Genomic DNA, 26,381 nt, shown 5'->3' with positions numbered 1-26,381 from the left:
GAGAGGGAGACACAGAATCGGAAACAGGCTCCAGGCTCCGAGCCATCAGCCCAGGGCCTGACGCGGGGCTCGAACTCACGGACCGCGAGATCGTGACCTGGCTGAAGTCAGACGCTTAACCGACTGCGCCACCCAGGCGCCCCTAATGTTTATTTTTGAGAGAGAAAGAGAGACAGAGTGCAAGCAGGAGAGTGTCAGAGAGAGAAGGAGACACAGAATCCCAAGCAGGCTCCAGGCTCTGAGCTGTCCGCACAGAGCCCGACGCGGGGCTCGAACGCCCAAACCGCGAGATCATGACCCGAGCCGAAGTCGGACACGTAACCGACTGAGCCACCCAGGTGCCCCTAGACCATGAGAGTCTTGATGGCAGTGAGTGTCTAGGTCTGGCACACAGATGCTGCTCCAAAACTGTTGTGTGTAAGATTTGGGTCAAAAACGAAATGTAGCTACAAAAGCACTATGATAAATCCTCCTGTGGTTCGTAAGTGAGCTTGGCAAGCCATTTGCAAAAAGGAACTCCTAAGATGTTATAAGGATGTCACCACTGGAATCCATGCACGGCCTCCTCTGTAAAGGGTGGTATTCGTTTGGATTCATCAGTTCTGGCCCCTTGGCCAAAAGTTCAGACTGATGACTGCATATTTGCACCTTTGGACTCCTCTACCCAAGAATGGAATCTCTATCAGCTTCTTTCCTCCCAGAGTCATGTCTGCTTTTTCCTCCTCATTTTTTTCCCCCTGTGGTCATTCCATGAGCTCTGAATTTCAAAAGGGGGGCGGGGGCCCCCAAGGTATTCCCACACATGCCTTGACTCTTTCATTGGTTCAGCAGACATTCACCCCAAAGCTGGTCCTCTTGGACCTCTCAGACGTCAGCTGTGTTCCAGATGTGGCCAAAGAGATCCTCGACTGCTATGGCTGTGTGGACATCCTCATCAACAATGCCAGCATGAAGGTGAAGGGGCCTGCCCATAAGATTTCTCTGGAGCTTGACAAGAAGATCATGGATGCCAATTACTTTGGACCCATCACACTGACCAAAGGTCTCGTGAGTTTGACCTTCCTGCAGATTTCGGGGCCACCGGCTGCTAGGGAGGGCTCTGTTACATAGCCAGACGGACGGTCACCCAACTGTGGATGGAATCTCCAGCCCCCTCAGAAAAACTCCTACCAATTTGGTGAAAGCTTTCACCATTCTGACGATAAATGTTGATAAAAGAAAAGGGATTTGGGAAGTATCTTACTAGTATATTTCAACCTCCCTCTGTGGGAAACCCCCTCCCCATCTAAGCTCTCCCTTCATCCCCTTTCTTCTTACTCTTGTCCACGGCTCTCCCACCAATCTCATCCCACATCACTGGACCACGGTCTTCATGCTTCGCATATATTTTCATATATCACCCTTGCCCTTGATCTGTCCCTACCCATGACAGTTGGTCAAGGGTAGAGATTCTGTCCTCAGAAATATAGAAGAGAAAGGTTTATCCCAAACTACAAGAGACCCAATATGGTGTCAATCCCTTTGCAGAAACAAGGAGAACAGAAACCCTTTTGAGGGTAAAATGGCAGCTCCTGTGTGGAGATATCTCACAGCCAAAGGTCAAATGCAGGTCTGGATCCTGGGGGGTTGGGGCTGGAGATGACACGTAATAGAGCCAAGAGTTGAAGCAACAAGCCCTGCCCCCCCCATCCCCCCACCAAAGTTTATCAAAGCAGAATCCCAAAAGGGAGGATGTATGAGTGGACACTGTCTGAATTTAGCATGTGGGGTTCCCTGGCTGAGGAAGCGTGATCTTAGAACTGCTTCCTCCATGGCCCCAGTCCCCATGATCACGGGGACTGGGGCACTAGGATAGATGAAGGGAAACTTATCTGAAGCAGAAAGATGACTTTCCAGAGCTTCTGAAATGATGCCCCAGAGATAATGGTTTCCTCCAGTCCAGCCCCTGTGGATACACTGTGCTTCTGAGAGTTCAAGGTTCACTGGCATCGAAGTGAAGGATGCAGACAGTGGAAGGGGAAATCCAGAGCTGGTGTATCTTCCTGGCTGAGCCTCTAACTTGCTTACAGACCTGAAGTCCAGTCACTAGCTCTGGGCCTCAGTTTACCCATCTGAGGCATGCAAGGGCTCGATGTCAATGGCCATTCTGAAAGTTGAGTCTCTTGATTTTTTTTTTTTTCCATATCCCCATTCCACCTGTAACTATTATTTATTTCATTCTCTAAAGTTCTGCATTTTCAAATCAGTTCTTTTCAGGGGAAGTCTTCATAATATCACCATAAATTAAAAAACATTTTCTCTCTCAATAAATAGGAGAACCCTGGGGCGCCTGGGTGGCTCAGTCGGTTAAGCATCTGGCTCCGGCTCAGGTCATGATCTCACGGTTCGTGAGTTCGAGCCCCGCATTGGGCTCTGTGCTGACAGCTCGGAGCCTGGAGCCTCTTCGGAGTCTGTGTCTCCCTCTCTCTCAGCCCCTCCCCCGCTTGCACTCTCTCTCTCTCTCTCTCTCTCTCCCAAAAATAAACAAAAAACATTTTAAAAAATAAAAAAAATAGGAGAACCCTGAAAATAGAACAAAGTGGTAGGTTCTCCCAAGACACAGGGCTGAGGCCTGTCCTCTCTTTGTTGAAAGATTTGCACCTGCAAGAGAGGTGTTGAAGACACATTAGGACCAATATGAGCCTTCTTGCTGAAGGCAAGACTTGGGTTGAAATAGGATGACCCATGACCTTTCTCACCACTGAGATCCGTGTCCCTTCATGCACATGGGTGGGTCATGGAAAACCACCCAGCAATCGCAATCACCAGTTGAGCCAAGCCCACTCTTGGGAAACATGGGAGAGGGGATGTGCTTGCTCCTGCCCACCTGTGTCTTGGGGTAATCGAATGACCGGGGAGGTAGTGGGGTCCTGCGTGATGAAAGGGGTCTGGGGAAGGGGTCTCCCCACTGCTGTCTGCCTCAGTTTCCGATGCGTAACCGTGACTCTGTCCTGTGCTTTCTAGCCCTGCTCCCCGACATGATCTCCCGGAGGACAGGCCAGATCGTGTTAGTGAATAACATCCAAGGGAAGTTTGGAATCCCATTCCGTACAGCTTGTAAGTTGCTACGACAAAAACGTTTGGCCATATGTTATGTGTCTTAATAGACCACGGATGTCATGTCCCGCACTAGGCATGCGGTTATAAGGCGGGGGTGGGGGAGGGAAGTGTCCGGATGTGAAATGGTCTATTGGCTTTTCTTTTATGCCTTCGGTTCCTATTTTCGAGCACCTATGGCTTGCAGGTGACTGGGTCCCTCTCCCCCAGAAGTTCACATCCCACAGGTGGTCAGGGCATGCCCTGGCTGAACACGATCAAGGCCGGACGAAGGGCCCCCTCCTGGCAGGGGCACATGGCCTCAGCTCAAGTGATCCTTCCTCTGTAAGGACAGGAAAGGTTACAACTGAGAAGGGCGCATATCACACAGGGGAAAAGGGCAGAAAGTTCTGAAGGAGGAGGGAGGGGAAAGTGAAAGGCGCAGAATCCAAGGAGAGGTGAAGAGAAAATTCCAAAGGCAGGTGTCCTTTAAAAATTCCAGGGAAGAGGGGAACTTCTCAGCATATATTCATGGGATCCAGCTGGGGGATGTCCGCCTCCCTTGCGGTAGGATGCTGGAGGGCAGGACGCATACCGTATACATTTCTCTATGGCCCACAGCGTCCTGCACAAAATGAGAACCCAGTAAATGGCTGGTGGGCAGAGGGTGGGAGGGAGGAAAGAAAATTGGGTGGGTCTCCTCTCTGAGCCTCTTCTGGCTGCCGTGACGAAACACCACAGACCGAGGGGCTTCTGCAAGATGGTTCTGGAGGCTGAGGTCCAGTGTCAAGGTGTCGGTGGGTTTGGCTTCTCCTGAGGCCCCTCTCCTCAGCTTGCGGACAGCCGCCTTCTCCCTTCACATGGCTTCTCTTCTGTACATCCCTCAGGTCCTTCTCTGTGTGTCCAAATTTCCTCTTCTTTGAGGACACCAGTTGGATCGGATGAGGACCAGTCCTGATGGCCTCATTTAAAGTAAATCACCGTATCTTCAAACCCAGTCCCATTCTGAGACACCAGGATTAGGACTTCCCACGTACGAGCTGGGAGTGGTGGGGGATACAATTCAGCTCATAATATCCCCCCCCCCCGAGTAGAGTTTTCTTTTCCCATCTGTTCTAGTTAGATTAAGCCCAGGACAGCGGGCTCCTCACTGTCACTCAGGGACCCCGAGTTGTGCCAGATCACTGCTTTGCCATCATTTCCCATATGGCCAAAGCTGGTGCCCACCTTGTCTGGGTTCTGGCTGTGAGAAGAAGGCAGAGAGCCTTGGGGAGCCATGCCCAGGGTCCACAGCCCCAGGCCAGGAGCTAGCAAACATCTCAGCTCATATCCTGCTGATGAGAACTCAGGTGCACACTTAACACCCAGCTGCCAGGGACGCTGGGAAGCACCTGTCTACCTGTGGGCCCAGGAGGGAGAGAAGAATGGAGTTTGCTTCACACACAGCTGTCTTGGCCACGTCCCTCATTTTCCTTTCTTTCCAACCCACTGATAAACATCACGACTATTCCTCGGATTTGTAAACTCTCCACGCATGTTATTCCCAGGAACCGGATGACTTTTCACTTCCCTTGATCTATGCCTTCATTCGTTCAACAAACAGCAATCGAGGCCCTAAAGCCAGGTGCTGGGGACACAGACAGCAGGGACATGACATTTGCAGTATTGGGACAGACCCTTTGGCCACCAACCAAAAACATGGGGCCAGTGCATGGGTTTTTCTGGAACATTTCTGAAACACGGCATTGAGGGTGGGGCAGTCTAGTGAGGCTCTCCACCCCCCCCCCCCCATCAGCTCTCTGACGTCCAGCTTCTCTGCAGCGGAGGAATGGAGGAGTGCAGAGTTTCCCACATAAATGTCACAAACTACAGAGGGGCCACCATGGGCAGGCCCCAAGTTCTCTCCTTCCTCCAGATCTGACCATGACGGGTCGTCTGACTGTGGTGGGTCTCCTTCCACACCCACAGGAAATGTAGCATCCCTGATGCCACAGCACTGGGTAGGGAGACGGGGCTCTGAGGCTCAGCCCAGAAGCACAGCAGAGATAACCCAGCCCGCCTCTGCCTCCAGCTCCTCGCCCGGGGCCCCACCCAAGGAGAAGCTTCCTTGTTGAATGATCAGAGGAATTGACAAGTCAGTGAATGAACAGCAAGCTGATAACCCTTCTTTGGAAGTAACAGCTCTATTGACATAGAGCTTACAGACCATACAGTTCTCCCATTTGAAGTATACAATTTGGTGGTTTTGAGTATATCTCGATATACTAAAATCCATCACAATTGCTTAAATCCATCACAACTCTTGCTATTATCCATCTGTTTGATTCTAGCCGCGCTAGTGGCATGAAGTGGCATCTCGCTGTGGTTTTGGCATGAACTGTCCCAATGGCGATGATGAGCTTTTCATGCAGGCAGAGTTGGAGTGACTGTGAACCACGAGGGGAGTCCTGATGGGGCTCTTCTCTCGTCATTAAGTGGGGATAATAGCCTCTGTCTCTCTTCGTTCAGTAGATTCCATTAGGGAGACCGAGTCTCACCCAGGTCCAGACGAGGTCAAACGAGCAGATGTACGGAAATTCATTTTATGAACCAGGGAAGGGCAGCCCGGGAGCCCCACGGCATTTGGTTTTGGCCAGCATGCTGGCAAACCTCTTTCTAATTAGCAATGTAGTGTTGTAATATGATGGTTTATAATAAGAAATATATATTTGGTCTTCATCCCATTTCTGGCACAGAGCTTTAAAAACCCTTGAATTCCCTAAGTGATGAGTGGTCAGTGTCTCTTGTTACATTAATGAGGTGACTTTTGGACGCCACCTAAAGATGGGGGTGCTGCTGGCCAGGGGCACCAACCAGGTGATCAGGGGGTGGGAGCTTCCAGTCTGCCCCCACCACTGAGGAGCAGAGAGGATCAGGGGATTTTTCTAGCACCAAAGTCCCATGGTTTAATCAATCGTGCCTATAACAAAGCCTCCGTAAAATCCCAGAAGGTCGGCTTTGGAGAGCTCCGAGGTTGGAGAGCTCGTGGGGAGTCGGGGAGAGTGGTGCACCCAGAGAGGGTGTGAACCTCTGAACCCACTCCCACACACCTCACCCACTACACCTCTTCCATCTGGCCGTTCTGAGCTAGGTCTTTTTTTTTTTTTTTAAGTTTATTTATTTATTTTTGAGAGAGAGAGAGAGAGAGAGAGAGGCAGGGAGGGGCAGAGAGAGAGGGAGGGAGAATCCTAAGCAGGCTCCGTGCCGTCAGCTCAGAGCCCCATGCGGGGCTCAAACTCACGAACTGTGAGATCATGACCTCAGCCCAAATCAAGAGTCGGACACCTAACTGACTGAGCCACCCAGGTGCCCCGAGTTATGTCCTTTTATAATAAACCCATGATCTGCTAAGTAAAACATTTCTCTGAGTTCTATGAGCTGCTCTAACAAGTTAATCTGTCTCGAGGAGGGGATCATTGGAACGCTTCGATCTCCAGCCACTCCGTCAGAAGCACAGGTGACCATCAGGACTCATGCTTGGTCTGAATTGAGTGGGGACAGGGGACAGTCATGGGACAGAACCCTTACCCTGAGGGATCTGACTTTATCTCCAGGTAGACAGTGTCAGAATTAGGTCGTAGGAGCCCCAGCTGGTGTCAGAGACTTGGTGCTGTGGGCCAGAGCCCGTGTGTTGGAATTAGGTGCAGAATTGGTCAGTATTCAATTATTTGAATACGAGGACATTTCCGTCAAAATCAGGATTTCCAGCTCCCTGAACGATAATAGATCTGGTGCCACGGGGCCCACCTTCTCGAGGCAATAGTTGGCGGAGCCCAGTGCAGACCAAGCGCGACTTTCCCTTGCCCCATGCCCCCCCAGCCCCCCAGGGCACCTGCATTCTTCACCCTGCACGGTGAGGGGGCCGGTGGCTTGCAAGAGCCATCTGGGGACCGTGCATCCCGTAGGTATCAGCATGATGGCAGAGATCCCAGTACACCCACCCCCGGCCCGTTTCAGCCTCCAGGTGACACCCCCAAAATGGGAAGTTGGGGGTTATCATACCCCAGATGGGGCTCTGACTCCCCAAGGCTTTAAGGAGCGTCTTCTCCACTCTTTTTGGAATTCCTGGAAAGGTTCTTGTTAGCCCAAGCATTTGGCCCAACCATTTGGAGTGAATCTGGTGAGTGGCTCAGATGGACAGGACCTCGGAGGAAAAGGCCGGGAAGTGGGAGGGGAGACTTGTGCTTCGGGCTCATTGAGACCTCCAGCTGGTCCTGGGACTCTGGAGAAATCGCTAGGTGCCAGCCTTACTGGGAAGGAATGGGAACTCGTGCCTGGGCCGTCACAACAACTTGCCAAGAGTGATATTATCCCCATCTTAAAGATAAGAAAACTGGGACACCTGGGTGGGCTCAATCGGTTTAGCATCTGACTCGATTCCAGCTCTGCCTCCGTCTGCCATTTCACGGGGTCTGTCTGTCCTCATCTACAAAGGGAGGGGCAGGGCAGGGCCACAGCAGAGGCCCCTTCCAGCTGACCTCTAGGATTGTGCACGCAGGCCTCTGTCTCCACTGCTCCTGCTGGGGAGCAGGGCTGCTCCCCCCCACCCACCCCTGCCCGGTCTCTCTTTCAGATGCTGCCTCCAAGCACGCGGCTCTAGGCTTCTTTGACTGCCTCCGAGCCGAAGTGGAAGAATACGACATAGTCGTCAGCACGGTGAGCCCCACTTTCGTCCGGTCATACCACATTGACCCAGGCCAAGGAAACTGGGAAGCCTCCATGTGGAAATGTGAGCTTTCAGGGGGAAGCTGGGGTCTGGGAGGGCACCTGGACGGGGCGGTGGGGGGAGGGGGTGCTCTGGGGCAGCCGGGTTTCACCGGGCCTGCAGGGGAGTGGGTGCTCCTGAAGTCTGAGACTAGAGGTGGTGGGGACCTGCACCCAGCTAACAGCAGGAGGGGAACCCCAAATTTAAGTCCTGAGGCACCAGGTGGAAAGAATCCTAACCCACAACCAGCAGACCAAGTCCCAGCTAGCCTCTGGCACTCACACAGCTCTGTGACCTCGCACACGTGACTGTCTGTCTCTGGGCCTCAGTTTCCCTTGTGGAAGAGCCAGATTTGGCCTTTAAGAACTTGCTACTCCCCCCCCCCCTTTTCCTAGGAGGCGGCACAGAGTAGAGGCTGAGAGTCTGGCACCAGATTGCCTACACTTGAAGCTTGTGTCTGGTATGCATTCAGTGTTCGAACGCGGGCGGGTCCCTTGATCTCTGTGCCTCAGCTTTCCCTTTAAGAAACTGAGGATTGTAGGAGCACCTGGGTGGCTCAGTCAGTTAAGCATCCGACTTCACCTCAGGTCATGATCTCACGGTTTGTGGGTTCGAGCCCCGCGCCGGGCTCTGTGCCGACAACTCAGAGCCCGGAGCCTGCTTTGGATACTGTGTCTCCCCCTCTCTCTATGCCCCTCCCCCATTTGTGCTCTGTCTCACTCTGTCTCTCAAAAATAAATAAATGTAAAATAAAAAAAAAAATTTATGAAATTGAGGACTGTGGTAATACCTGCCTTGCGGAGGCACTGGGAGGACTGAAGGCCCATAAATGGTTTACAACAGCAACCAGCACAAAGCAAGCACTCTGTAAACATACCATATTATTACTGCTATTCTAGAATGCTCTAAACAGAGAGCTGCTACGTCCTGCCCAAGGCTCTGTCTACATTAAGGAATCAAGATGAACCAAGATGTGGGCAAACGGTCCCAGGAGGTTCTTGATAAGCATGGCTTTGCAACAGTTGTCAACAACAGCTCCTTAATTCATCTGGCACCTTCTTTCTTTTTAAATTTGTGTTAGTATTTATTTTTAAGAGACAGAGAGAGACAGAATGCAAGTGGGGGAGGGGCAGAGAGCAAGGGAAACACAGAATCTGAAGCAGGCTCCAGGCTCCTAGCTGTCAGCACAGAGCCCCACGAGGGGCTGGAACCCACAAACCATGAGATCATGACCTGATCGAAGTCGGACGCTCAACCGACTGAGCCACCCAGGCGTCCCTGGTACCTTCTTTCTCAATTAAGCTCTTTCTCATCCCTGCAATGACTCATAACCACCCTAAAAATTAATAGGGCAGGAAACTATGCCCACTTTACGGATGAAGAAGCTGAGGCTCAGGGGGTCAAGAGTCAGCCCCCCCAGGGCCTCACAACCAGCAGAGGGCGGAGCTGGTTGGGGAACCCACAACCCCAGGCCCAGCCCATGCTTCCCTCTCTTTGGGCATCAGGGGCCATAACCCCTGCCCCTACTGGGGGCTTTTCAGTCTTTTTCAGGAAGCTGACCTACGGGGTGCACCCTGTGGACGTAGCGGAGGAGGTGATGCGCACCGTGAGACGGAAAAAACAAGAGGTCTTCATGGCCAACCCCATCCCCAAGGCCGCCATGTACATCCGCACCTTCTTCCCCGAGTTCTTTTTCGCCGTGGTGGCCTGTGGGGTGAAGGAGAAACTCAATGTCCCAGAGGAGAGCTAACCGCAGAGGCTATGTGGGTCCCCTCGATGGGAATAAAGGCTTTCCTGGCAAGTGCTGGTCCTCTGTCCTCTTAACGCTGGGGCCCAACACAAGCCATATCCCCCTAACCCACACCCACCTATGGGAGATTTTCTTCATCCCAGTGAGGATGGCTTGGATGCCAGCTCAGCCACTTACAGGCCCTCAACATTCCCAGGACATACTTCCAGAAGCTTCTCTGCAGGGTGACAGCAAGTAGGACAACAGGAGCCATAATGGGTCTGACCCCCACAGACACACACACAGACACACACACACACACACACATATGGCCATCCACCTGCTCAGGAACCTAGAAAACCACCTGCATTTTATACAGGACTGACCTGCCCTTGTCAGCCTCCAACAACAGAAGCAGGACTCGGCAACCCTCTAGGGCAGCCACACGGAACTTTCTGTGATGGTGGACATAGTCTATAAGCCACATTGTCCAGTGTGGCAGCCACTAGCCACATACGGCCATTGAGTACTGGAAATACGGCCTGTGCAATGGAGAGTATGAGCTCTAAATTTTATCTCACTTGAATTAATGTGAATTTCAGCAGCCACACACGGCTAGCGGCTCCCAGGCTTGCAGAACATCAGAATCAGCCTCGTCCCTGGAATTAACTGGTCTGAGGAGGCCCCGGGCCCAGCTGTTCTTAGAATATTTCTCAGTTGACTCTAAGGTGCCCCGGGAGCTATCTACCTTTATCATGTGTTCTCAAAGCAAAATTCACTTCAAACTGCCTCTCGTTATTGGTGGGCATCTCTCTGATTTTAGTTTTTTTTACGCCCAACAGCGAATGATTCTTGGGATCTTGGAAAGTACAGGGTATGGTTTTTGGCACTCATATTGTAACTACTGATTCAAACTACTGATTCGAACTGTTCTCATACTTATGGGTGAAAAAGGGCTCAAATTTCCAGCCTGAATCCAAGCCACTTACAAAATCGGCATATGTACCGTATTCATATGCACACGTATAAATCTTAATCTCGAGAGCAAAATGGCCAGGTTCATGTGATCACCACGGGACCCGGCCCACCCCGGGATGACGCTGGTGGTCAAGATGTGTCAGAATGTAGGAGGGTGAGCTAAGCAGCAGGCAGGGCAGGCCGAGGGTCAGCAAGATAGCCTTCTGTCTTTGGCGGGGGGTATTACTATCAGTGGGGAGACAGGTGCTATAGTGATGCTCAGGCTAGAACCAGTGGGCGCCGGTGGGGCGTGGGGGCACGACAGCAACAGGAAATGCCCAAAACCTGACTGGTGGCCAGAGACAGAGATGCAGCTTTGGGACAGGAAGGGCTGGAGACAGGGCTACGGGCGGCCGGTCCTGGGACACGTCAGAGCTGGGCTCCAGGCCAAGCTTGGCCACAACCCAGACCCGGGCTGTGTGGTTCCTGACCTGCTCCTTTTAGGGGTTCTGCCTCCTCTCAGGGGAGTTCTCTGGAATGGGACAGAGGGGGCCATCTTTTGGTGAAAGGGCAGGTGGGGACAGGATGGACAGGGAGGGAGTGTCCACATGGCACCAAGTCATAAAGACTCTGCCAGGTGGTGGTCAGACCTCAGATACTGCAACTCCCCAAAAGAAGTTACTTGGATCAAGGGGGCAGGAAGAAGGACATCCCATGTTAGTGGGTTTGCTCTAGTGTCCCCCTGCCCACTGACTGCCCCACAGGTGAGGAGGCCGGGACCATACAGGAGGACACAGCCTCAGCAGGACTGAATGGCCAGCACCCCAAGTATCCCGAAGTTGAATTTCCTGCCCATGTGCTTTGGTATCCCTCTGGCTGGATGCCCCCTATTGCCTTTCAGATGTCCCTGTGCCTACTTGGTCTCTGCTGCCCTCTCACGATGGGGCATCTCACCACCTAGCAAAGGAAAACCCACAACCCTTAGTTGAAACGGGGAAAAAATTGCAGAAGTGTCATGCAATGTGTAGAATGGCCACCAGGTGTCGCTCTGGCTGCAAACCCATTTTTACATCTACCTTCTCTCCACCTACTCCCCACACAGGACAGGTGTAACCCCACAAAATCACATGCAGTTCAGTCTCCGATGAGCGTTCCTCTCTATGACCCCGTTTGGACTTGCCATTAACCTTGGCTCACTGGCAGGGCTGACAAATCCACAGTTGAGAAAACTCAGCGTGACCATGCTGTGACACACTCAGGGCAACCTGGGGACGTTGAGGGGACTGGACTGAGTCACAGAGTCACGGAGTGACATTGCAGACTGGAAGCAGCCCTCACCACTCCTTGCTAGGAGAGATGGAGGGGGGTTTCTGGGTTTCCCCCACCTTCCCCCGAGTGTCTACAAAATGTCACAAATCGGGGAAAAGCAGGAAAGCATAAGGAAGCAGAGAGAAAAAGTGACCACACGCCCTGGCGAGACCTGTTGACATCTGGGCACTTCTCTGAGCCTCTATAATTCCTTCGTGAAACCCACCTCAATACCCATGTTATGGGGAGATTTGTGGTTCTCCATAAAAAGATGTGTTGAAATCCTAACCCTTAGTATGCTTAGTAACCCCTAGTCCTAGGACCTTAGAAATGTGTCCTTATTTGAAAATAGGGTCACTGCAGATGTAACTGGTTAACATGAGGTCACCCTCGGGGAGGTTGGACCCCAAATTCAATGCGATTGTTGTCCTTCTAAGAGTAGAGCCGTGTGAAGACAGACACACAGAGACCATGCCATGTAATGGCCAAAACAGAGACCAGAATGCCACGGCTGCAAGCCACGGAGCCCAGGGGTTGCAGGGAACTTCCAGGAGCTTAGAGGAGGCAAGGAAGGAAGAGCTGTCCCCTACAACACGACCTCTGAACTGTGAGACAATCCACTTCTGTTGTTTGAAGCCCCCCAGTTTGTGGGGATTTATGAGAGCAGCCCAAGACCATGAATACACCTCATTTGAGTGCACATCTGTTTCCAGCCTGGGTCCTAATCAATGGACCCAATTCTAGTCAATGACCGGAGGAAATCTGTGAGGCTCCTCTGGGGAAAGTCAAGAACCAGAGGAAATGAGGCCAATCTCTCAAGGGGACACAAGCATCTTGCAGGTGTGCTTATGGAGCCCAGAGAACGACTACTTCTGTATGTCATCAAAAATGAAATAGTGTCTAATCAGAGTCCCCCCTCCTCCTTGTTTCCTCCTTGTTTTTGAGAGCAAGAGAGAGCACGAGCAGGGGAGGAACAGAGAGAGTGGAAGACACAGAATCTGAAGCCAAATCCAGGCTCCAAGCTGTCAGCACAGAGCCCAATGCGGGGCTTGAACCCACAAACCATGAGATCATGACCTGAGCCAAAGTCAGACGCTGAACCGATGGAGCCACCCAGACACCCTGCAGCTCATTATTTGTTAAAGGGGAAAAAATGTCTGCCAAATTCATCTGTGCCTCCATCAAGCTATGGATAAAGTAAGCCAGCAATGGACAGCAAAATGTCTTGAGCCCTATCAGATTTCTGTCCTTACATGATGCCACTCTTGGGACCTGGACCAAGATAATAAATTCTCCTCTTAAAAGCTTTCGATATATTCTTCCTTTCTTTCTTGGTTCAGTATCAGAATGGTTGACCCTCAATTCCATTCTCCTAGTCTCCATATACACCTGTCATAGTCGTCTCTCTGCTGAATCACATTTTATCTGTCAGTGAGTGACTGTGGCCAAGACAAATAATCATGCCCTTTTCATAGCTATGAATGGGTTGGCTTGGACAAGGTGTATTCCAAATCCCCTTCTAATGTTATGGTCCTTTAGATCTGTGATATCTTAGGTCCCAGAATCTGTTTGACAAGCTTCCTTCACCCACCCACGCACCCACCCAAATCTCCTCACTGGTCAGAAATATCTGCTACCCTCTTGGCTCCTACAAGGGTCCTCAAGCTGAATCTGACCAAGTTCTGGGTCAGAACAAGATTTTGTTTCCTCTCTTCTTTTGGGCTACCTGAGAATGATCAGGAAAGTGGGGCCATTAGAATATTTCCTTCTTTTGATCAGTCATGAGTAATTCGGAATGTGAAGCCACCTTCCCAAATCTAAAGAATTACTTAAACCTGAGGTTTCTTGGTTAGAAGAACTCTGCCCCAGCTCCCCCCGCCCCCCGATTGTGTAAACCCTGGAGGAGAGGGGAGGGCCTCAGACCCATTGTGTTCCTGTGCCCTGGCTTGGTAATGCCTAGCTGTCAGAATGTGAAAGAACTATGGCTGCTCCTAGGATTCCGCCCAACACGCAGGGAGAGGGCTCAAGACCACCTCATCTCATGTAGATTCAACAAGTGTCTCTTTTCTGACACTGATGTATTTCCAGGGTTGACATAATGAATTACCTGGTGTATGCATAAAGGCCCTCCTCCCCCTTTCTCTGGCCACAACGTAAATCATTTGAAAATACCAGGCCACCTAAGTGTTCTCCTACAAATGCTTTAAAAGAAAGCTATTGAAGAATTTGACCTGGCTGAAAATTTGAATTGGTCTCTAGTGACTAAAAGGGGGCTATTTCTTTCAGGTCAGCCACAAAGCCGCAGCCTGCCCGTTTGGTTCAAATGGCACATTTACTACTCCCGGGCAAGCAAGGCGTACACACACACACACACACACACACACAGGGCACTTCATGTTCTCTGAGGTTGAGCAAGAAAACTGCCCGGCTTCTGTCCCCCGCTAGGGTCATGGCATGCTGGACTCAGGATCCAAGAGCCCCTTAGGTAGTTCAGCACTTAGACTTGAGATAGAAAGGCTATACTGGGAGGGAGTTTTCCAAGAGAAGAGATTGAACCTCTCCCGGTAAAACTACGATGGTAGTTATCCAAGTGTGCTCGTCATAACAGCAGCAGCATCTGGGACTTTGTTAGAAGTATGAAATCTCAGGCCACACCCCACATCCGCTGAATGGGAATCCGGGGGGTAGGGCCCAGTGATCCGTGTTGCAACAGGTACCCCAGGTGACGCCCGCTGAAGTCGGAGAACCACTGACCTATGGTGGCCTCTCCTCTCCCGACTCATGCTCTGTGCTGACAAACGTTCCCACCGGAAAAGAGAGGGAAGCAAAGTCACCTTGGAAGCCCTCAGATCTCACTGCTTCCGGGGGCTTACAGCAGAAAATTATATATGGATCACAGCTATGTACAAGCCTACGGATGACAGATCAGAAGCAAATTTATGGTGCTGTTTATAGGTGATTTTATGTTTATTGAGAATAAGCTCCTTTAAAAAAAAAGTTGTTCACAGACATTTAAAAATATATGCTATTTATCCACTTCGATATAAGACTTTTGGGGGGTACCTGGGGGGGTACCTCAGGCTTCCCCACCCCTCTTCTCTGGCAACTGCCAGTTTATTCCCTGTATTTATGTGTCTGCTTCTGCTTTTTGTTTGTTCATTTGTTTTGTTTTTTAGATTCCACATATAAGTGAAATCATATGATATTTGCCTTTGTCTGACTTATTTCACTTAGCATCACACCCTCAGGCTCCATCCATGTTGTCGCAAATGGCAAGATCTCATTCTTTTTTATGGCTGAGAAATATTCCATTGTGCATCTATACCACATTATCTTTACCCATTCACCTGTCGATGGACACTTGGATTCCTTCCATATCTTGGCTGTTGTAAATAATGCTGCAATAAATATAGGGGTACGTATATCTTTTTGAGTTAGTGTTCTCATTTTCTTTGGTAAGTACCTAGTAGTGGAATTATTGAATCGTATGGTAGTCCTATTTTTAATTTTTTGAGGAACCTCCATACTGGTTTCCACAGAGGCTACGCCAATTTGCATTCCCACCAATAGTACATGAGGGTTTCTTTTTCTCCACATCCTTGCCAGCACTTGGTGTTTCTTGTGTTTTGGATTTTAGCCATTCTGACAGGTGTGAAGTCATACTTCATTATGCTTTTGATTTGCGTTTTCCTGATGATGAGCGATGTTGAGCATCTGTTCATGTGTCTACTGGCCATCTGGATGTCTTCCTTGGGAAAAAAAAAAATCCCTAGAAGTTTGTACTTTTGTTTTATTTTGCTGCAAGACATTCCATGAAATGAGTGTTCAAGTCTATTCACTGCAGGGATATTTTCTATTGATCTGCACTTGCATTTACCCAACTTGTCGTCTGCCAAATTCGTTATGCTGTTAAATACACCTACTGAGGGGCACCTGGATGGCTCAGTTGGTTGAGCATCTGACTTCGGCTCAGCTCATGATCTCGCAGTCTGTGGGTTCGAGCCCCGCGTCGGGCTCTGTGCTGACAGCTCAGAGCCTGGAGCCTGCTTCGGATTCTGTGTCTCCCTCTCTCTCTGCCCCTCCCCTGCTCAGGCTCTGTCTCTGTCTCTCTCTCTCAAAAATAAATAAACATTAAAAAATGCACCTACTGAGCTCTTAGCTTCTGATACTGTAGTTTTGTTTCATTTTTAGAATTCCCCCTTGACTGTGTTTTCAAAAGGATTCTAATTTTCCGGTACAATTCTCCACTCTCTTTTCTTGATTTAATTAGAATCGTTTTCAAGCCCTCGCTTGCTTATCCTAATAACCTAGTGGAAACTACATTTCATATGCTCTCCATTACATGGGTTTCATCGTGGCTTCCAGCTCAAAGCAAATACAATTCTAACCTGAACTGCTGACTGACTCTGCCAAGAAAATTTCCAACAGATTCCTTCTGGTTCTTTCAAAAACCATCTATGGGCTCCTTCAGAGGTGAAATGACCCATCAAGTTTTTTAAATTAACCAGTCCTTGGCAGGTTAATGTGCTGGCTGTATTATGTTTGAGAACATCCTGACTGAGGTCATTCCCGGGCTCCCACGAGGCAGTTGCAAAATGAAACGGCTGCAGATTTGCAACAGCGGGTCAGAACATCAAAGTATTTCATTGTGCCCGTGACCACCCTCCTCTGTCCAGTCCAGCTCTTTCCCCAGGATTTTAGGACTTGGGATCCTCTGCCCTATCAGCAAATGCCTCCAGTAAGAACACTCATTACCTGGTCCAAATCTTTCATTTAGCTTTGGGTTATGATTCATTTATCTCAGTTTTCTAAAATAGAAAAAGATGATAGATAATAAGATAGAAATTTTCCTCAAGTACAGCTTTTATTATATTGCTTCCTTGATCCAAAGAATTCAATGGCTTCTCCTCGCCCATCTTGGCACCCACAGACCTCTCTTGCAGACTTGCATTTAATTAACACCTTAGGCGGACCTACTGCTCTAGAGAAGCTAGTCTGTTCCAGAAACATCCCGAGTGTCGCACGATGGCTTAAACTGTGACAATACGCCCCCTACACCCCATCAGGAGGTCTTGCTCTGCACATCCCCTGCAAACCTCCTGTCTGAAGGTCACAGTGTCTCATTCACCCCTGAAATCCCAGCAAGTAACACAATGACTCGTACACAGAAGGAACGCTAAATATGAAATCTCCACCATTATTTTGGGACGTATCAATACCAACGTCATCTTCTTCTTACCTGAAAATGACTCTAAGATCTCAAACTCTGAATTCTGCCCTCCTCGCCCCAATCGCTAGGTCATCCGCGGATCACATCTTACAGAGAGGTTATGTTCGAAAAGCCAGTCCAAACTCCAAACATTAAGAATTGTCAAATTTATTATGAACACGTGAAACTACCATAAACCTTGTGTTCAAATAAAAGAAAACTGTCAAATTTTCCCTCGGAAAGTCCTGCAAGTAACTCACACACACACACAAAAGAATGTTGATCATTTTAAGTGTACTATGATTTTTTTCCAGGAAGTTCGACACACCACAAGCAGCCAGCTTGTCCTGACATTGGACGACGTGGCTGTTTTTCAGCTGAGAAGCGTAGGAGGTGCTCGGCCTGGGTTCAGAAGCCATGCTGCACGAAAAATACATTTTCATTCACTTTTCACGTGTTGGTTTTGTCTTCGTCCCTTGGGATGCACAGTTGGTCTCCAATCAATGACGTGTTCAAGTGATGAACTCCACTATTGTTCCATACTTCCCACCTCACCCATTCCCCCTACCCTCCTCAAACCCGCTCTTCAGCGACATGGGGATCTTGAACCTAGTTCTCAGTTTACTGGTTCCACCTCTGCTTTCCTTGTCTTTCTTTGAAACCTTCCCAACGGTTCCTACAATGTCCCTCCTGCTACACCCATGTTATCAATCTTCAAACCTGCATTTTCATGGATTTTCTTCAACAGCGTAATTTCTTCCTTCTTAGAACTTTCACAGCCCATCTGAAGGCTTCTGCTATGGCATGTGGACAATTTTATTTTGCTCAAGGTGCAAATCACAGACTAACCTGCAAGTGCCTTGTGGGCAGGAGATATAGCCCATCCATGTTCAGTACCCCTCCTGGAACCTGGCATGGTGCCATGAACATGCCAAGTATTCTATGGTGTTTGTGGAATGAATGTGAATTGATGATATATTAGGAAGTGTATATATTGTGTATTCAGGATTTGGCTCTTGGAAATATAATAAAGGTGCAGAGAGACCAATTGGCAGCTGAGTATTCTGTGCAGAAGGGGTTAAAGCCTTCAGAGTGGAAATGGAGAGAATGACAGGTAGACACAAAGGGATGGACATATTTGAGGTTGGAAACAGGGCACAAAAGAAGTCTCCAAGGCTGACAACCCAGGTGCCCAAGAGATTGATTTTACCACTTACAGAGTAGGGGTTATTTTTCCAGGGGGAAGGGAAGACTTAAGAGCTAGACACATTGAGCCTGAGATGCTGATAGGACAGCCATGTGAAAATGTCCAGCACGAAGTCAGAAATAAGAATGCATCGCTCAGGCAAGAGACCTAGATCTGACTGTGGAAATGGGAATCCTGTGTTGAAAGTGAAATGGAGAACACCCTCCAAGAGGCAGTGTAGACCGCAATGCAGGTGGACAAGGGCTTACCGTCGCGACATCCTGGGGACACACACACATAACCAGGTAGCTTTTTAAATGTCTCGTTCACCTACAAATGTAGCCACCGGCCACATGGAGCTTTTAAAATTAAATAAACTTAAGGATTCAGTTCCGAAGTCCTACCAGTCACATTTCAAGGGCTCAGGAGCCACATGTGGCTACTGGGTATCATACTGGACAGCACAGATATATAAAATTTCTGTCCCTGCAGAAAGTTCTGACAGATAGTTCTGGTCTAGACCGAAGGAAAAAAGAATGAGAATTGCAATAAGAATCGTGGCACCACCCCGGGAAAGCACTAGGGTTGATTTGCCAAGCAAATATGCTACATTTTAGTGCCTTTGCTATTTGCAGCAACAAGTTGCTTTAAAAAAACCAAACAAACAACATTTTTATTATGTAAGTAACAGATGGCTCCATATAAAAAAATATTTTAAAAATTGGAAAGCATATGGGGCGTCTGGGTGGCTCTGTCAGTTAAGCATCCAACTCTTGATCTCAGCTCAGGTCATGATCTCACAGTCGTGAGGTCGAGCACTGCGTGGGGCTCTGCACTGACAGCACAGAGACTGCTTGGGATTCTCTCTCTCTCTCTGCCCCTCCCCAACTCTTTCTTCTCAAAATAAATAAATAAACTTACAAAAAATGGAAAGCATAAATAATAGGGGTGCCCGGGTGGCTCAGTCAGTTAAGTGTCTGACTTCCACTCAAGTCATGATCTCAGAGTCACAGTCTGGGATTCAAGCCCCGTGTTGGGCTCTGTGCTGACAGCTCAGAGCCTAGAGCCTGCTTTGGATTCTATGATTCTCTCTCTCTGCCTCTTCCCTACATGTACTCTGTCTCTCCCTGTCAAAAACAAATAAACATTTTTTAAAATTTTTAAAAAGAAAGCATAAAAAATAAAAATCCCCCCCAAACCTATCCAGATCTAGCCATTGATAACATTTTTTTAGTAAATCTGTCCAGTCTGGTCTTTAAAATATTTACATTTTAATAATAATTGAAATCATATTATACATATAATTTTGTCAACTGTCTTATTCGCCTGAAAGTATATATCATAAACATTTTCCCAGGGATTAGCCCATCTCTGATCTGGAATGATTCCTAGAAGTGTAAATGCTCAGCCACAAATATTTTGTTTATTTTATTTTATATTTTATTTTATTTTATAGTTTATTTTACTTTATTTTATTTTTAAACATTTATTTTGAGAGAGAGAGAGAGAGAGGCAGAGAGGGAGAGAGAAAGAATCCCAAGCTGTTCTTATAGAGCCCCATGCGGGGCTCAACCCCACAAACAGCGAGATCATAACCTGAGCCAAAACTAAGAGTCTGATGCTTAACGAACTGAGCCACCCAGGTGCCCCATAGGCCACAAATATTTTAAAGACTTTTGTCACATCATACCATTTTATAAAAAAGCTCGGTCAATTTTCACTCCCAGCAGTAAATGTGTCAAAATTCTGGTCATAATCTGTCTTTTCTTAACTTTCCCCAAAGTCATTTTTTAAGTTTTTATTTAAATTCCAGATAGGTAACATACCATGTAATATTAGTGTCAGGTGTACAATATAGTGATTCCACACTTATGTACAACCAAGGTCATTCGATTGCTTTCTATCTTTGCCAGTTGGGAATATACCACTTGCTTCAAACATTTTTGTGTTTGTAGCCAATTCCATTTATTTTATGTACTTTTTGTTCCTGCCCTTCCCTATTTTACTATTTGCCTATTATTTATAAAACTGCATTTCGTATATTAAATGTTGAGTTTGTCTATATATGTAGAGAGATAGAGGTAGAGAGCTTTATAGGTATCTCCCAATTGGTTTTTTCCGCTTTCTTCTTACGTAAAGAAAGTTTAAAATCTGTGTATAATCAAATACTTGTCTTTTCCCTATGGTATTTCTTCCTCCATTTCTTGTTCTGTTAGACTTCCCCAGATGCTCGTCACTGTATTTTCTCCTAGTTCTTCTATTACTTCCATGTTTGAAAACAGTTATTTTGATTTTTGCTTGCTATCCATTGTACCTCAGCATGTTTTTGAAGATGAATTAGAGGAAAATCATATTAAAACACTATTTGGCCATTATTTCCCCCAATGGTCTTCTTACCACCCATTTACAACTCCTTTGAGTTCGAGGTCGTTGACTGACAAGTAGGCTACCAAGAGTTAGAAGAGATTTGGACAAGAAAATAAATTGTTGGAATAACATGGAATCAATAAGGGTTACTGCAAATATTGAATTAGCCTTTCTTCCAATATGCACTGGACAGGAAAGTTTTGTATGTTCCTTCCCTCTATCCAGGCACCTTGCCTTCCTCCTATGGAGCATCACAACAAGTTAAGACCTGACATGGCCTCAGGTAGCCCCCAAAGATGACCAAGTGGTGAAGGGAGCTAGTGGGCCAAGGAGGTTCTGATGGAGGGCTATTACTGTGATCAGTCTTCTGATTCTGGAAAGAGAAAGGATACAACTCTAACCCTCAGTGCCCCCTCTGGGCACCCTTATCTCTGATCTCCCCTGGAAAGTCAAAGACCACACAGTCTACAAATGACCATAAGGGAGAAGGGCTTGAGTGCACCAAAATCAATCCTTTTGAACCCAGCTTCCCATGGCTAGAATTTTCTGTTGTGTCGTTTGTCAGACGATTGCTTTGTACCACAAATACAGTTCAGAGACCGTTTTGGTGCAGGGTATTTGCATCTTACATTGACACACAACCCTACACTTTTGGGAAGACTTTCACACACATTTGTGGAAAGGCCACTGAACTAGATGTCCAAAACCCTGTTGGTGGGGTTGTTGAGTTATTGCTACAGGGGACTACAGGAGATCACTTAATTCTTGTTCCCTCGTCCGAATTATGGCCCTAACTAGCTCCCTGACTTAGGTCCCGTCACCCTCCAGGGTGTTACAAGACTATGCCCTGTGTGTTGCTCTTTAAGTTCACCAACACCCACCATTATTGCCCCTTGCTTTGAAGACGATCACATCTGCTGAGAGCACAAGTGTGTAAACCCACACCATCCCTGGACAGCCACATCCAAAGCAAGCAGATGGACACTTGAAGAATGACACATAAATGGCAAATACACTTCACGGACACCCACTACTGAACCAGCCAATTACTCAGTTCCATGCAAAATAAGGAACTGGTTAAGTTTGCATTTTCTCCTTTCTGACTGTATTCTTGTGTTGTGGAGACACGCCCAGGTAGTTTAAAGGGTGTCTCGAGAGAGAGCCTATTTTCACGGGGAATGAAGACAATGCGTAGTCAAGGGAAAATAACTCATTCTGTTGTAGGGAGGTGATGCATCCGACTTTCACTGTATTTTTAAAAACTCACATTTGGAAATCATTGTAAACAAAAGAGACAGATAAACGGGCAGGTGACAGATAATCCTCCAATCATGTGAAACTTGCTTAAGTAACTAGCTCAAAACAGTTCTTACATCCTGAGAAAGGCTTAGTCAATCCTCTAAAAAACAAACAAACAAACAAATGCTTGAAGTGAGTTATTAGGTGAGTGCGTACCTTGGACCTCAGCCATCATCAATAAGATCAATCCCCAAAATGCTCAGCTGCCCTTCTGCAGAGGACAAAATGCTCATCTATTCTTACTCTGCTGAGGAGTAAGCTGAGAGGGGCCGTCCAGCTAAACCCACTAAGACGAGGCTCTGGTTAAGATACCCAGTCACCATCCAACCCTTGCTTATTTGGTGTTTTCTTTATGAAAAGTACATTTAATTCACTTATCTTTGTCAAAGTGCATGAGCATTGTGTTTCGATATGGTTGCCCGTAGAACACTCTGGCTCCAAAGGACAGTGGGGCTGTTACGTGAGGTCCCACCACGCTCTTGTGCAAGGATCTCAGGTAAGCAAAACAACCAGCGAGGACATGAAATCCTTCTTTAGAACCACCTAAAGAGGTCAAAACTCACATAACCAGAAAGTGTCTCACCTAGCCCCTCCGATTTCAAATCTAAGATTCTCCCCCTCCCCAAATAACACATTGCCTCGCTGTACAAATCAAATAAGTATGTTTCCCATGGTATTGTGAGAATGTAGCCCATATTGATGAAAAGTGCCCAGTCCAAGCTCAAGTCAGGAAAGCATCCCAGGATGTTCTGACTGTATGTGGCTGGGTGTAGAGACACATATCAACCGACTGTATAGGAAGAGACAGGTTTTCCCAAGACCATGTGCCCTTTTCCAAGACACCACTTTAAGCCTGAGAGCCGGCTCCATTTGGCATGTCAGGGACCATAGAAAGGTTTCCATCGCCCGGAACATGCTTCTGGATTTTTCAAAGTAGCCCACAGCTGCGCTCAGCCTCCTTGCAGCCCAGGTGGAGGCGGCAGGGAGCTCGGTCCCCAGTGGGATCCAGTGCAGGGGTTGGGCTGTAGGGCCGTTCTCACCGCCCGGAAAGTGAAAAGAGACTGGAAGCCTTGGGCCTGCAGAGAACTCAGGCTGGCCTCTGCAGGGCGGGAGGGGGTGCTCTCTCTTCCCCGGCCGCCTGGGATCGACTCAGAGGCAGCTCCAGAAAAAGAGGTGCCACGCTGCCGGCCGGGGTTTCAGGAGGGCTTCCCAGGTGAGGTGATGGGTGAATGGAGACTTGAAGGGTGTGTGGAAATTTGCCAGGAGGAAAAGGAAAAGTACGTTCCAGGAAGAGAGCCGGTCAAAGGTCAGGGGCCATGCCAGAGGGACTCTGTGTTTGGGAACCGGGGAGGTTGAGGGAGGAGGGGTGGCTTCCAAAACGTGGGTCTTTGCCCTGCCCACCCTGGTTGTATTACTTCCAACTTAGTGCTCTTTTCTGTCTGTTCCCAATGGTTTCTTGTTCCTTTATGATCAAATAGTACAAAGCCCCTCGAGACTATAAATTTACCTATAAGAAAATGCTAAGAGGAGATCCTACCTGCTTTTGTCTTTACAAAACCACATGGTGGATTTGCAAATTAAAGTTTAACATATTCTGCCCCCGGGGCGCCTGCGTGGCTCAGTCTGTTAAGCATCCGGCTCTTGACCGTGGCTCAGGCCACGATCTCAAGTTTGTGGGTTCGAGCCCCGCGTCCAGGTCCGTGCTGTCAGTGCAGAGCCTGCTTGAGATTCTCTCTCTCTCCTTCTCTCTCTGCCCCTTCCCCATGTGTGCACTCTCTCCCTCTCAAAATAAATAAACTTTAAAATAAAATAAAATGTCCTACCCCCACCTCTGTGGACGTGCGCAAAATGTTTCTGTGCCTGGCAGTTCCGGGTCAACTCCCAGGCAACATGGCGGGCTGGACTGGAAGAATGACTTCCTCGTGCCCAGTATGGGTGGTAGCCAGCAGCCCCCAGCAGCCGGCGCCTTCCCCAGCCTCCCCTCCGGGGGATTGCACGGGTGTGCTCCTGGGGGACAGCTCCCGAGGGCAGCTCTCCCCAACCCTCGAGGGCAGGTGCCCCGAAAATGTTGCCAGTGCAACACTATACGGACAACACCTCCACCCTTCCCTGGGCCACCCTTGTGCTCCATCTAGGCACGTGCCTCAGCCCTAGGGAGGTGGGGGCTCTTGCTTGAATGCTCTACCTTCGTCCTGGGGGTGGGGGCTGCTTCTGGTAACTGCTAGTCCTGTTCTCTTTACTCCTCACGAGCCAGCCAGTTCCTGCAATCATGTTCTAGTTAACAGAGTATATACTTCTTTATATTAAACTTGCCCAAATTCCCGTGTGGTGTCTGTCTCCCGATCGGACACTGACTGACGCGCACAGCGACAAGATCGGGGACCAAGCGGAGGAAGGCAAAGAAAATGTCCCAGGCTCCTGATGGGGGAAATATACCAGAGCTGAAGAGTAGAGCTCTCTCGATTTTAAGGGAAAATCAAATGCTTCCTGTGTCCTCACCACAACAGAACCTTCTCCACTCATGACCTGTTCGCAGGTGAACTACTTCCTTCGTCCTGTTCCCTTCCCTTACAAAGCCCGCCTCGATGAGAAGATAATAGACATGATAAAAAACAAACACCGATTGAGCATTTTTATGTGTGAGGAGCCATCGTGAATATTTCAAATACATATATGATCCTTACAATAACTCAGCGAGGTGGGTTCTGCCCCTAACCTCGTTCGACAGAGGAGGAATGTGCCCAAATTGCAAATCTAGTAAATAATGGATCTGGTCATTGACTCCAGAAAGTCTGGCTCCAGAACCACTTTCCAGTACAAAGAATTACCAGAGCTAGAAGGACCCCTCTAGTTGCAAGAATCTCTCTCTCTCTTTTTTTTAATGTTTATTTTTGCAAGAGAGAGAGACAGAGCATGAGCAGGGGAGGGGCAGAGAGAGAGGGAAACACAGAATGTGAAGCAGGCTCCAGGCTCCGAGCAGTCAGCACAGAGCCCCACGCGGGGCTCGAACTCACGGACCACGAAGTCATGACCTGAGCCCAAGTTGGACTCCCAACCGACTGAACCACCCAGGTGCCCCAAAAGCTCCAAACGCTTTCATTAAAAGAGAACACAAGTACAAAAGTACAAACTTGTAACTAGCAGATAAGTCCAGGACATCTAACACACAGCATAGTGATTCTAGATGGCCATACTCCAAAGCTGCTAAGAGTCTAGGTTTTAGTTGTCATCACCACGAACAGAAATAATCATGTGGGGAGGAGCCAAGATGGCGGAACAGCATGGAAGTTTTTTGTGCCTCGCGTCCATGAAATCCAGCCAGGCCAACACTAAACCATCCTACACACCTAGAAAACTGATGGGAGGATTAACACAACAATCTTCACAACCTGAGCCACAGAATTCAGCAGGTATGTGGCACGGAGAGGTGAATTTGGGGAGCAAAAAGCCGTGGAAGGTAGGGAACCTCTTAGGCAGTCGGAGAGAAGATGGAGACTGGGGCGGGGGGGTGGGGGAGAAGGCGGGAAAAGCACCCCTCCCCAAAAGCAGCTGGAGAGAATGTGGAAAATTGGAAACGGCCGCAGGGACTAAACCGAAAAGGGAGAAAGGAGAAAGGAGAGGGTTTGCATTAAGACTGTAAACAAGGGAAGCGCAAAGGCTGCAACCCCGCAGCTCCCTACCTGGTGATGCTCTGGTGGGAAGGGCGAATCCCCGGGAACAGAGTGGGGACCGGGAGGTTCTCTGGCCACACGGGGAAAAGCGGTTCCACTGCCGGAAGGACATTTGGTAGAGACTGTTGAAGCCACCTGGTCCCAGCAGATCCCGGAAGGCGGCCACACTCTCTGGGGCTGGGGCAAGGTGGTTGAGGGCGAAGCCTGGTGCCAGATGTGTGTTGCGATTTTCCACGGTCCCTGAAACGCTGAGGCCGCACTGTCTCGCGATCTTTTTGGGGTGTGGACTGGCCCCTGGCCGCAGTCTCGGGGCACCGGCGACAACAGAGTCCAGCGGGCGTTCCTGGGTGCAGCCGACACTCCACCATTGCTCATTCGGCCATTGATCAGTGAGACCCTCCGGCAGAGGGGCGGAGCGGGTGAAAGCCGCCGTCCTTCGGAAGCAAGGGGCCGGGGAAAACAGCCGCGTCTGAGACAAAACTCGGGAGAGAGGTACTGCCTGGGGCCTGGTCACGGAGAGGGAAAAAGCGGGGAGTGGACGAGAGCTGAAGACGGAGGACCGGTGCGCGACTGCTGATCCGGGAGAACTGGGTGGCTGGGTGGCGTCATTTTTCACCGCTCCCGCGCATGTGCATGCGTACTGATGAGCACCACAACCATCCACCCTGATAGGCTAGCAGCGCCATCCAGGGGAGAGCGGAGCCGTTACACCGAGCCCCGCCCAACTGGGCCAACTTCGCTCTTCTTTTTTTTTTTATTTTATTTTATTTTATTTTATTTATTTATTTTTTTTATTTATTTTTGGGACAGAGAGAGACAGAGCATGAACGGGGGAG

General features: G+C 48.8%; 2 protein-coding genes across 2 annotated transcripts in view; one reads left to right on the top strand and one right to left on the bottom strand.

Moving 5' to 3' along the window:
* The window catches only part of LOC125926185 (myosin-4-like), an 18,902-nt gene extending 18,195 nt beyond the window's left edge, over positions 1-707 (bottom strand). The window contains 1 exon segment of the mRNA XM_049635378.1: positions 649-707. Within this exon segment, the coding sequence (XP_049491335.1) occupies positions 649-707 (59 nt within the window).
* A 43-nt stretch (positions 708-750) lies between these two features.
* On the top strand, positions 751-9,842 carry LOC125926184 (dehydrogenase/reductase SDR family member 7C-like). The gene is made up of 4 exons (XM_049635376.1): positions 751-1,042; positions 3,004-3,096; positions 7,688-7,843; positions 9,361-9,842. The coding sequence occupies exons 1-4, from the start codon at positions 751-753 to the stop codon at positions 9,567-9,569; spliced, it is 750 nt and encodes a 249-aa protein (XP_049491333.1). The 3' UTR covers positions 9,570-9,842.
* The last annotated feature ends 16,539 nt before the right edge of the window (positions 9,843-26,381 follow it).

This window comes from Panthera uncia, chromosome E1 (assembly GCF_023721935.1).
Source record: "Panthera uncia isolate 11264 chromosome E1, Puncia_PCG_1.0, whole genome shotgun sequence".
NCBI classification, from domain to species: Eukaryota; Metazoa; Chordata; class Mammalia; order Carnivora; family Felidae; genus Panthera; species Panthera uncia.
Note: the sequence above shows the minus strand (reverse complement) of the source record. Positions and strands in the feature narration are given on the sequence as shown.

Coding starts and splice junctions, on each gene's coding strand:
- LOC125926184 (XM_049635376.1), top strand. CDS start 751: ATGAGCTCTGAATTTCAAAAGGGGGGCGGGGGCCCCCAAGGTATTCCC. Junction 1,043..3,003: donor ACCCATCACACTGACCAAAG/GTCTCGTGAGTT, acceptor TGTGCTTTCTAG/CCCTGCTCCCCGACATGATC. Junction 3,097..7,687: donor AATCCCATTCCGTACAGCTT/GTAAGTTGCTAC, acceptor TCTCTCTTTCAG/ATGCTGCCTCCAAGCACGCG.